Source organism: Tamandua tetradactyla, chromosome 14 (genome assembly GCF_023851605.1).
Source record: "Tamandua tetradactyla isolate mTamTet1 chromosome 14, mTamTet1.pri, whole genome shotgun sequence".
Classification (NCBI taxonomy): Eukaryota; Metazoa; Chordata; class Mammalia; order Pilosa; family Myrmecophagidae; genus Tamandua; species Tamandua tetradactyla.
The window spans coordinates 68,798,800-68,811,156 of NC_135340.1; the positions used below are offsets into that span (position 1 = coordinate 68,798,800).

General features: G+C 35.5%; 1 protein-coding gene across 7 annotated transcripts in view; it reads right to left on the reverse strand.

Annotated features, from left to right (window-relative positions):
- WDR72 (WD repeat domain 72) overlaps positions 1 to 12,357 on the reverse strand; it is a 243,348-nt gene that overhangs the window by 194,588 nt on the left and 36,403 nt on the right. For 5 of the 7 annotated variants that reach the window (XM_077127950.1, XM_077127948.1, XM_077127947.1 and 2 more), the window contains exons 4-9: positions 7,248 to 7,326; positions 5,949 to 6,123; positions 5,111 to 5,187; positions 4,025 to 4,144; positions 2,923 to 3,068; positions 2,450 to 2,546 (exon numbers count right to left, since the gene is read on the reverse strand). In XM_077127950.1, the coding sequence (XP_076984065.1) occupies positions 2,450 to 2,546; positions 2,923 to 3,068; positions 4,025 to 4,144; positions 5,111 to 5,187; positions 5,949 to 6,123; positions 7,248 to 7,326 (694 nt within the window). The remainder of the gene's footprint in view (positions 1 to 2,449; positions 2,547 to 2,922; positions 3,069 to 4,024; positions 4,145 to 5,110; positions 5,188 to 5,948; positions 6,124 to 7,247; positions 7,327 to 12,357) is intronic. The other 2 variants (XM_077127951.1, XM_077127952.1) reach the window with 1 other exon arrangement.

Sequence of the window (12,357 nt, forward strand, 5' to 3'; positions counted from 1 at the left end):
GAACAATGGAAAATCTCAATCCATTACCAAACTCTGAGAATAAACTGCTTGGATGCAAATCCTAGGAAATAACCTCTATGAGCACCAGCTTTAAAATGGGGTCATGGTGGGAACTAAAGTAAATCAGCTACACTGTATGTTTGGCAAAACAAGGACTCAATACAAATTAGCTATCAATATCATCACCTATTACTCTTAGTTGATGCACCCAAATTCCTTATCTCCAAGGCTCAGGCTCTTTCTACCCCAGCTACTCCTTACCGAAGACCCTGGTATGCCCAGTTCTTCATCTTAACAGCCAGGACCCCTGGCCCAGGCCTCAACAACCCAAGCTCTGATTTGAAGTTAGAGAGACCCTCATAAATCTACCAAAGGAAGGGGACATCCTCATTCCTGCTACTAGTACTCCATTAGCCTATGGCCTCCAGGCATTGCAAACTGAGAATATGTTACTGTGGAAAAATGAGATCTAATTCTATGGTTATCACTCAAAATTAAATCAGGTCAATATTATATGTGCATAGAGTACCCTTTGCTAAGCTCACTGTTTCTATCAAACTTATCTCCACTCCACAACAAGGCATTCATTATCTTCTAACTGCAAGAGAGACTAAGAAATCTTATATTCCATAAATACTGGTGATTTTTTGGGGGGTGGGGCATTGCATGGTCCGGGAATCGAACCTGGGTCTCCTACACGGAAGGCGAGCATGCTACCACTGAACCACCTGTGCACCTGACTGGTGATGTTTTGAATGACATGAATAATATATGACTTTAACTTCTTGACTGCATAAAAGACACGGGTCTAAGGACAGGTAAGCCAACTTCTTTTAGTTTGAGATTTATCTATTCATATTTTAGTAACTTCCAGGCACTTCCCACTTTTGAGATACAGAAACAACTGTGGCTGTCCAAAGGAGAATTATTGGTAGAAGACCCGCATATTTATGTCTTCACATTTTGAGAAAAAAAAAACAAGGCAACTTCCCATATTATTAGTATTTTCATAAATTAATTTTTATAGCTGTACTTTCTCTTCATGGTTATGTAAACCTTGATGCCTGCAGTAGACTGGAAGCTCCTAAAGGACAGGACTTAAAGAGTTACCTTTTCAGGCAAACTGTACTTTGTACAAATACATTCTGGAGCTATAAAGGAGAAAAGGGCAGATCCTTTAAAATATAACTAGAAATAATTGCTTAAGCCACAATACGGCTTTTGTGATCAATGCCAAAACAAGGCTCTATTGTTAAGTCATAATTTACTTTAGAAATAGTCCCTCATGCCATAATTCTAAAGTTTGCCATGCTCTAGTGACACTGGGAATTAACTTTTGCTTGATAACTTCTTAAGATTTTGCAACAAAACCTCACATATTTGTTAAAGGGGCAATCAGTGAACTGTACGTTCTCCAATAGCTATGCTGCCTAATTAAGCAAACCATCATTCTGTAAAATGCTTCCTTGGCTGACACACCAATAATTCAAAATCTCTCCATTCTTACAAATTACCTTTTTGGATAATTAACTGACAACTTAGACCAATCAGTTAAAAAAAAAGTTTGTGTAATACTGCTGAAATAAAATAAAAACTGCCTATATTTTCAAGCTTCATAGAGTGTCAAAAGTTATAATTTAGTCAAGTAACAAGCCTTCATTTATAGAAATCTCAATTATATTTGTTTAAATAACAAAATCTCAGTTATATTTGTTTAAATAACAACTAAATTTTATTCAGAAGAACAGCTAAATACATGTGAAAATGAACTCAATATGAAGTTTAAAAAAAAGCAGGACATGAACCATTTCATCTATTTTTAAAATTGGAGCAAATAGATCAAAACATTTACAATGTTCTGTCAAACTACCTTACAAAAGGATCAGTGAAAAAAAATAAGTGTCTGGTATGGATGTATATGTTACTTGTGTGTGTGTGTGTGTGTATACATATATGTATATGCATAAATATATATATATATAAAGATATAGATAAAGTGAGAGGCAGCAAATATGCCAAAACATTAACAACTGGTAAATCTACGTGAAGGGAATATGAGTGATCACTGTATAATTCCTGCACCATTTCCAAATATTTGAAAATTTTCCAATAAAAATAAGTTTAATGGAGAAAATAAAATAAAAAATATTCCCAGTGAACATATTATGGATAAGGTCAAGATTTTTAATTAATCCTTTATCCTTTTCAGGCTTTATAATTTTCCTATAATAAATATGAATTGTTTAGTTGGACCTAAAAACAAGAGATTTTAAAGAGGAAGTTCTCTCTTCAGTAGCTATTAACAATTAGACTTGATTTTCTCATTAACTACTTGAGGTGATGCTTCAATTAAATTTTATCAAGTCTTACTTTGTTACAGACAAAGCAACACTTATCTAAGAAACCAAGTGAAACAGCTTTGAGGCAGTCACTCTAAATCTTGCATTACCTTGTTTTCTTGCACAAAAGTCGAGCACAGTAAATGAGGATAAACGGTCTCTTTAAGCACTCTTCCATCAGCAGGGGATATGCTTTTTGAAAGCCCACTGCATGGCAAAAATAAAAAGCAAAGTTTAGAACTTTGGGGTTCTTTATTCACTTTTTTCCTCCCACTTTCAAGAGCCGGATGGTACCATTCAAGTTTCGAAACTCTAGTTAGAAATTGTTGGGTTAATAATTACAAGTGACTTTGAAAACCCAGCACCAGCTGTACAAGTTATACATGATTAATCTCATTCCTGCATCCCCTGCTGTTTTATACAAAGGCTGAAGCCTACCAAGCTCAGGGTAAATCTTCTAGTGCCAAAGTTGTTTTGTTCTGGTTTTTGATCATGGGCAGCATGCAGGGATTTTTCCATAATAAACCTCCCAAAGTTCATTTTCTACCTGAATGTTTTGTATGCTGCTCCCATCTGAGCCCACCTGTTCAGCAGCTGATAGATATAGCTATGACCATCTTCTGTCCAGATGATGATTCTATGAGGAGCAAGCACCTCTCCACCAGCAAAGATCTGCCCACTGCTACTAACTTCAGTTCGCAGGAGGGAAAAATCACAATAATCATAAACCTAAGATACAAAGTTAATGATGCACATTAACAAAAGTTTACAATCTAATCTGCCAATGAGGTGAAAGATAAATTATGCTTGTAAAGACTATTTAGATGGCAATATTAATGCATCCACATGCTAAGTGTTAATAATAGGTCATTTCATACTTGGATATCAAGATGATATTGTGCCAGTACATATTTTTTCACATTTATTCTAAGGTAGGTTTCAGTAGATAGTTTACCTGGTAATGCCATTTCAGAATGTGCCAGTGAAGCACAGAGATAAAAAATCTCAGCCTTTCTATATAGTTTTATTCTCTTCCATATAGTTCAATTTTAAAATTTATTATACAAAAAAGTTTATACAGCAGAAATCCTTTGCTAGACCGTGTGCCTTCAGATTTTCATTTAGAAATATATAGTCACCACACAAGTAAGACAGCATAGTTTCGGTAACTGAGTCAGTTAAATGAAACAATAAAGAGAAAAAGATACTATCAAATGATAGTAACTTGGCTTTTCTATCTTCTTAGGGACCTCAATGAGTATATTCACAAGAAAAGCATACAGATTGATAAGAAACAAATGTAGTTACAAGCAGAAGAGAAAACTTATCAAAATAAGATTAATCTACATAGGTGAACAGTATTGTTTCTTTTCAATTCTGAAGTACAGGCACTAACTTTAAAAAATAATTTATATATACATAAAAATGCTCATTATTATTATGGTTTGTTATTAACCAAATTAGGATATACTACTGAACATATACTGGGAGGTAAATCAACTGAATACAGGGAGTAGAAAACTTATAAAATGGTCAGTCATAAAATTTAGATGTCATTTCATTTAGAAATCATAATATTATAAAATCTGTGCATCATATTTAAACATTCCTATAATTGTTGTACTGGACAAAAAAGAAGACTATATTTATACATCACTGTTGATTATGATGTAATTCTATAATACCTTCCAACATTTGGAAAATACCACCAATAGAAGTCTCTCTGTATAGGGGCAAAATCGTACTGTCTGGCAGTTCAGGGAGTCCAGATATTTAGATTCTTTTTCGTAGACATCTTGTTTTTCCTTCAAAAGGAATGAAAACATTTTAGTGCTAGTTCTAGGTACTTTACAAATGACTATGGGAAGATCTGCTCCCTGAATACTGAAGCAGATTGCACCACTAGCTTAAAATGAAAAGTACTCCAATTTTTTTTTGAGTTTTCTGAACTGAGAAGTTATTTTGTAAAAGGCCTCATTATTTACAATATTCCATCAAACATCATGTGAGGCACTGTATTAAATGCTGAGAATATAAATATAATAAGTCACTGACTTTGAGACACGACAGAAAGAGAAAAACAAGAATGTAAATTTAACATTTTAAAGCCTGTAATACCTTAATTGCTAAAATAAAAAAACGAACAAAGTGCTTTTTAAAGACAGAAGAGTAGCCCTCACAGAACACATAAAATAACATATTCTCACTATGTTTATGATAACCCTGGGTGAGTATTTCTTGGGCTCAGCATACACACAATTGCTTGGCTACTTCAACCAAGAAATTCCTAAAACCCCAGAGCTCCTGGGAGCAGCCTAAACAATTTTGCCACCAGCATAAATGCAATGGCTGTTTTTCTGCCCATTACCATGACTTGCAACCTGAGGCCAAGGGGCAGGCAAACATGGCAGACCCCCAGCAGATGACCCCAAACTACTCAAAATTATCTCCCTGCCACTGCTCACACACACCCAGAAAAAGAGGAGTCTTCTGCTGTAAGGGACAGAGAGGTATTCTCCTATGATAGTTTTTTTTTTTTTCAATAAAAAATGTAATCAACGTTACAGATGTGTGGGTGTATAAATAAAAACATTTGTATATGCACAGAGATTGCTCACCCCTGGGAAAAGGGCTGCAGGAAGTACATGAAAATAAAATGTATATACTCCTAGATCACGGTGCTTTTAACAGTGAGCATATAATGCTTTTGTAATTTAAATTTTTAATATACGATTGAAACAAGAGAAAAGAATGGCGAGTCGCAAACCAACCTGAATACTGTTGATAGATGAAGAGAGAGCCCATACTTTCAGCTCACCAGCTACTGTTACTACCAAGAGAGAATCTTCTGTAAAAGGAATAAAAGTCACATATGAGCTGACCACTGCTATAACTGCTGACCGCCCTTCCTGGACAGATCATTTCATAGTCACTTAAGGATTATGCAAGGCTGTATATGTAGAAAATATTCAGCTTTTGTTTTGTTTTGTTTTTCGTCATGGGCAGGTACCAGGAATGGAAGCTGGGTCTCCGGCATGGCAGGCGAGAATTCTGCCACTGAGCCACCGTCGCACTGCCCAGCTTTGTTTTTTTAACATAAAATAATGAATGTTTTAGACCATTGTTCCAAATTTGTTTTAATATTTCAGATTGATCCCCACGTAAAAGGAGAACACTATTAAATAGCAAGCACATGCTGCAAACCATCATGTTGGCAATATTATGCTGTCCTATTTTACTAATTATAAAGGAGTTGGTCTTCTCTTTCGTCACTCATTACAGAAACTGAATCATCTTCACTACCATATTCAGAAGATGCAGTAGGGAGAAAGTTCCAAATACCCACTTGTCACTCTTAAGATTTACCAAGCAGAACTGGGATACGGGACCCAAGTTCTTTGCAGTACATCTTAACCTCTTGCTGACTTTATGATGACTAGAACTACTGGTTTTGGTATTCTCAGTTTTCCTTGATATAGCTTAGACAGCTAACCCCACTAACAGATAAATATAAAGAAGCATCCTTAATTCTCAACCATATTTTAGCAAATGATTCAAAGGTGGACATTATATGCAATCTCTTAGTGTTCTATAATACCCAACTGTTACCTTGAATTCTCATGGAGTGAACAATGCACATGCAGTTGACCCAATCAGGGGACTGGGATGATGTAAAAGTGTGAACAATCGTTAACGTTTTGGCATCAATTATGAGGACATCTTGATATTCTCCACAACACAGAAGCCAGCCTTCTCCTGTCATCCGAAATGAGCAGTGGTAATACTATACAAATGGAATTCAAAAGCAAAAATATATAATTCCACCATTTGCAATTAATTTAATCTAGGGTGTGCTGAAGACATCTCTAGATTTTAGTTTTATCATTTGTCAATTAGGATATTGGACTAAATGGCAAATAAAATTTAGTTTAACTCAATATTTCCTAATTGAAACTCCTTAAGTGTTATTTTGTACCTAATTCTCATTTGTACTCCATTAATTTTCTGCAGGAAGTGGGAACTTCGGAAAAAGAAGGAATTTATTCCAAATCATAGAAAGCTCACAAGGTTATATTTATTTCTATTAAGCTTAAATAACAATGACTATATTATAAAAACGCAGATTGCTATTCTAGTATTGACACACTTCAAGAAGAAATAAAAAATGTTTGAAGATCATTTAAAGAATTATTCTGTCAAGTAAGTTTTAAGGATGGTTTTCGTAAAGGATCAAGTAATATACTCTACCTTTAATGAGCTCTCTCACTGTGCAGAGTTTTGGTGCCAGAAGAATAAAAAGGAGTTTGTGAATGTTGCAATGAAAGTCATCAACTCTAAACACAAGGAATAATGCAGGATAAACACTGCCAGCATTGGAATCAAGCAACTAAATGTACATAGGTCTTGGAGTCCATCTACCAAAAGTCAAAACCCATTTTAAATATTGGAAAGTGACTACAAAGGCTATAGATAGACTTCTTGTTCTCTTTTCATAAATAATAAATTCAGAAATTTGGAAACTATCCATTGAAAAGTTGAAACTGGAAAATTGAGAAGTAAGTGTTTTGCTTCATAAAATAGCATATCATTAGGACTGAATCTTTCTGCATGTTTGGGTAAATATCACTAAGAAAAAATATGAAAATTGTCTTTCAAATTTACCTACACTAGAAAGATACAGAATAAAAGAAAGATCCAGGAATAAATCAGCTTCAATAATAACTTTTGGGAAAGCAAGATGCCAAAATAGGAGATGATTACTGATGATACTCTATCCTCAGGACAAAAAAAAAAATTTAGGAAAAGAAAGAATATCCTCCAAAGACATTTCTTTAAATGTGAACGCGGCAAATACTCTAAATGATTTGCAGAACTAAGAAATGCACTACAGGAAGTTAGCATACTTACACAGATCGCAGCGTGCCTGTAAGGGAGTATGGCCTTCTCCACGCACTGCCCACTGCTGACATTCCAAACGCACATCTCCCTAGCAAAGGAGATAAAACTCTGTATTATTCTCCGTCATTTCCACTCAAGTGGCTGGAATAATTTTTGTGCCACCCAGTTTTGCTTTAGTGCTGCACTTAAGTGCAGCCTGATCGTTTATGTGGCTTTTTGTTACAGATTACCGCGCAAGAAAATGTTGTGGTCATTAGCGAGGGATGACACGCTGTATCTGTAGTTTTTGTTTGGGTAATTACACCTTGCTGCCAGCTTGCAAACCTTACTTTAAGGCCAATATGGCCAACGACAAATTGTGGGGATACAGCCATCACAGTCTGTTCGAGTGACAATACAAAAGTCCTTCCGTGGAAACTACATCGTCTTGAAAATGGTTTATTTCACTGAACTTAAACTACATATTCTGAAAAGCATAATGCATCACTGGCTGCAAGTCTGGAGCCCAGGTATCATCTCTGTTAAAAAATAAACAGTGCCACCAAGAGGCCATACTTGGTCTGTCACTGCTAAGTTTCTTTCTTTGCTTCTCATCTAAACCCATAAAAGGGCCAGTAGATTCTGAAATCATTCTTGCTGCTTAATATTTACAAAACCATTACTGTTTAGAAAACTCTGACTAGTTTACAAAGATACAGATACAGTTATTAAATGCACTCAGTGTGGGACAGTTTAAATCTGTATTATTTCCATTCACAAACCCCAGAATTGCTGCTTCAGAGCTGTTGGGCAATAATCTTCTGTTTTGATACACAAACAAAAATTTCCGTGGAAGAAAAACCAAAGCCTTTTTGGCTTTGAGGGAGAAGCTGTTAGTAAGAAGCAAGAGACTAATAATGTTAAACACACTTATCGCAGTTTCTTTTTTCTTTTTCTAACCAAACACTGGAACTCAATCTTCTAGATCAGCGATTCTCAACCTGGGTGACTTTGCCCTCCAAAGGACATGTGGCAATGCCTGGAGAGATTTGTGATTGTGATAACTGGGCAAGTACTACTGGCATTTAGTGGGTACACGGTAGGAATGCTGCTAATCATCCTACAGTGTGCAGGACAGGCCGCTCAACCCAAAGTAATCTGACCCAAAATGTCATTAGAGCAGATACTACAAAATCCTGGTGTAAAAGAAACATACTGATAAAAATCAGCCCAACCTCTCATTTCAGAGATGAAAAAACTGTCTAGATATAGAAACAAAGTAGTCATAGTTCTTTTTTCCTCTCTCTCTATTTATATATAATCTTGTTCTAAAAAGAATTTAACGTAAGCTGGAAAATATGCAGTTCAATAAAACAGGAGAAAAACCCTACGTGTGTACATATATGTGTACCTGAAAAGTCGAAACTAAAATAATCTCAACAGTAAAGATATTACTGGACTGACCTGAACCTTAACCATCAATATAAAAACTCAGCTCTAGGAGCAATTTTGGAGTTTCTATGAGTGGGTCTCAATTTTTTCTGTGCATCAACAATCACCTGTGTATATTTTTTAAATTGCTGATGTCTGGTTCCTACCTCCAGAAAGTCTAATTCCGTAGCTCTGGGTTGAGGTGCTTGCATGTGTGGTTTTGAAAACCACCTGGTCAGTTGACCTGTCTCTAGGTAAGTTTACCGATAAACCAGTGGTTCTAAACTCTGGTAGACTGGTGTCATCAGGAAGCTTTTTAAAACTCCTGATGTCTGGGACCCAGCCCAGAACTCACATCAGGCTAATGAAATCACATTTTCTAGGGTTAGAGCCCAGCATCAGTGAGATACACTAGTGATAGTAATGTTTTTAAACCACCTTGGATCCTGAATAACTTCTCTGTTCATAATCTTATTTCCTTCCATAAATTTGAAAAAAAAATACAAAAATATCACAAAGCAAAGACTGAATCTTTGTCCATCAATTCTATTTAAGAAAGAAAGCAAATTCTCTCTGTATCAAAAGTAGCATCGGCATTTTATCTGCAACTATACAAATTATATACCTAACAAAAAAGAAGAAATGAAATATAACTATTGAAATGTATATTTTTCCTTTTCCTTTGCAAATACTGTTCTCAACGTTTCCATGGAAATTAAATCACCTTCCATTCTAAATAGATGAAATTTAATGATTAACCAAAATTTTTGAATTATTAAACTTTTATTCAAATAAAGGGGAAAATATATGTACACTGTAAAGTTAGAAAATTTTTAAATTCCCACAACAAGTTCCTTAAGGAAGGGTCTTTTGTAAAATTCAGCTCTACATTCCCACCTCAGACCTCAACAAAAATTCATTCAATGGATATCATATGGATCAGTTACCACTTTTGCATCTACCTTCCATCTTTCTCTTGGGTGCATTCCTAGTCTTTGTTGTGCGCTTATATTATTGTTATTCATTCATTCAAATTTTAGTAAAATGCTTGGAAGAAGAGGAAATAAACAAGAACGGTTGGTTCACCATCTTAAATAGTAAATCCATTATATTCTTTGATACTTTTCTTTTCCTTGTCTTCCATTATACTTCTGGGTTTTTGTTTTGTTTTGTTTTGTTTTTGGCATTCTCACGCTCTTCCTTTTCCTCAGCCTGCTTCTTAAATGTTGGTTTCTTTATCATCATGTTCTATGGCTTCATCTCTATGATGTTAGAACCCCAGAACTCTTCCCTGAACTGTAGATTTGCATATGCAATTAGCTGGAGAAATGCTTGATGGCTTGCAGGAACTTCACACTCATCATGTTTAAAATGAAACACAGCATATCTCCTCTCCTTCATTTTCTGTCTTAATGAATGGAATCATCACCAATGAGTTTCCCAAGTCATTCTTGACCCACACTTTCTCTCATTGTCTGAAATATGGTCTACTTGCTACCCTAAATATGGTTTCTGAACCAGAAGCATCAGCAGTAAATGAAAACCTGCTAGAATCACAAGTTCTCAGACCTCAGCCCAGACCTACTCAAGTAGTAAAGAATCACAAGTTCTCAGACCTCAGCCCAGACCTACTCAAGTAGAATACCAGGAGTAGGGCCCAGAAATCTGTGTTTAAACAAGCAGATGATGCTGATGAATGCTCAGGTTGGACAAACACTGTTCTGGAAGTTTGCCTACCTCTCTAGCCCATCTCTCTAACCTCATCGTTTGCCAGTGATTGAAACTTTTATGAATAAGAAATAACCCTCCTTATTAGTGCCAATGCTTTTTGCCTTAAGGTTTTATTAAGTACTTATATTCATTAATATAAAATATTAATACAGCTACTCCAAGCTTACTTTGGTTAGTAGTCATCAGATGTCTTTTTCCATCCATTTACTTTTAACTTTTTTATGTATATCTTAATGCTATATTTGTTTTTCTATCAGTCTGATAATCTTTGCAATTTAACTGAAAGACCCCTTTAAGTAACTGAGGTTGCTTATTAGGGTTTATTTCAACTATCTCATTTTTGTGCTTTCTATTTGTCCTGTTCGACCTTTTTTTTGGAGAGGGCGAGGTATCTTTAAATTAAAAACATATATTTTTTTTAAATTGGAAGTATATAGTCTATTTCTGTCTTTCATTGGCTACCCTGAAATTGTCAACATATATATCTAACTTAAAGCCCAAAGTTAATCTTCTTTACATGCCTCTGGCACACCAGAACATGTGGAATCTGACAACTATTATATGTTATTATTAACTAGGACTGGGTGTGTAAGCATTATCATGCTTTATAGTCCGCAATCATTTCAATTTTCTAAAAATCTGATGGGTTCTGCGCTCAATGTTTTTTCTTCCGTTTCAGATATTCCTTCTGAAACCAGTGGCCTTCTTCCTGAAGAATATCTGTTAGAATTTACAGTCATCCTTTCCACATCGCAACTTTCCCCAACATAGTTTCAACATATCACAGGTTGGCAAAGAAATTAAATGGGAATTTTTTTGGTGTTCTGCAGAAGCCACAGACAGGAGGGAATGGCCAGCAGATGACATACAAAGGCTAGACATGTGCAGGGTTGTTATTAAAACAAAAGGCATTCTGGTAGACTGACTTCATAGGAGAAAAGGCAAAGTCCTTATAAGATTCCCTAAAGAAAAATGAAGGTGAAGGCTTTATGCCGTGGATTTTCAGGCCAGCAAAGTCTGGCTCGAAATTTTTTAAAAAAGGTTTAGCCTGTGCAATGGAAAAGTGATGGGAGAGGCAGAACCTGCTAATCAAGGGGCAGCTAGGGTGTTTCTGTAAAGCCTGGGGAAAAAAAATGTACATGGATTTCCCAGTGGTGGGGGTGCTATGCCATGTGAAAGGCATAACTATACCTATAAAGTGTCTGGTTTTAGTAAATGGTCTTAATATTTGTTTATCTTAGATGTTATTCTTTTGGTCCTCATTTGTGAAAGATATTTTTGCTGGATGTATAATTCTAAGTTGACAGATATTTTCTCTCAACTTTTTGAAGATAATATTCCATACCATCTAATTTCCTTTACTGTAGAGAAATGAGCTCTCAGTCTAATTTTCATTCCTTTGTAAGTAATCTGCCCTTTCTAACTGGAGCCTTTTAGGATTTTTTTTTTTCCTTCGGGGCTCTGTCATTTCAACATCATTATCTTTAGGTGCTGATTTCCTTTCATTTATCCTAGCATTCAGTAGGAAGCCTGAATGTGAGAATTTACAAATTCTCAGTGATTCTTTGATATTTCGAAATGATACTTTGTGAAAAAAGCATCACGAAGCAACTCTGGGTCTTTTCTGATCATCTCGGAGGCAGAAATGCTAAACCCGCAGCCACTTATTAGGACTTCGCAAAGGTAAAAACCATTGGAGTTTGGGGACTAATGGGACCAAGCCTAGCAAGGGTAATAACTTTCAGCAGATTAAATTTGGATTTGATAGATAAATAATAGATGAAATTTCTTTGTGGAACTTAATGGAACAAAGTTCTAGAAAATTCAAATGATCTTCAAAAAGAAAGATGATAGTCAGAACAAACAAGATTCCCAAGTCCATTAACAGTTCTTCTTACAGGGCTTACATAGCTTTGAATTTCCCTATCATTGAGCCTAGTTTCTTTTTGGAGCTAGACCACTGTGAGCAAAACATCAA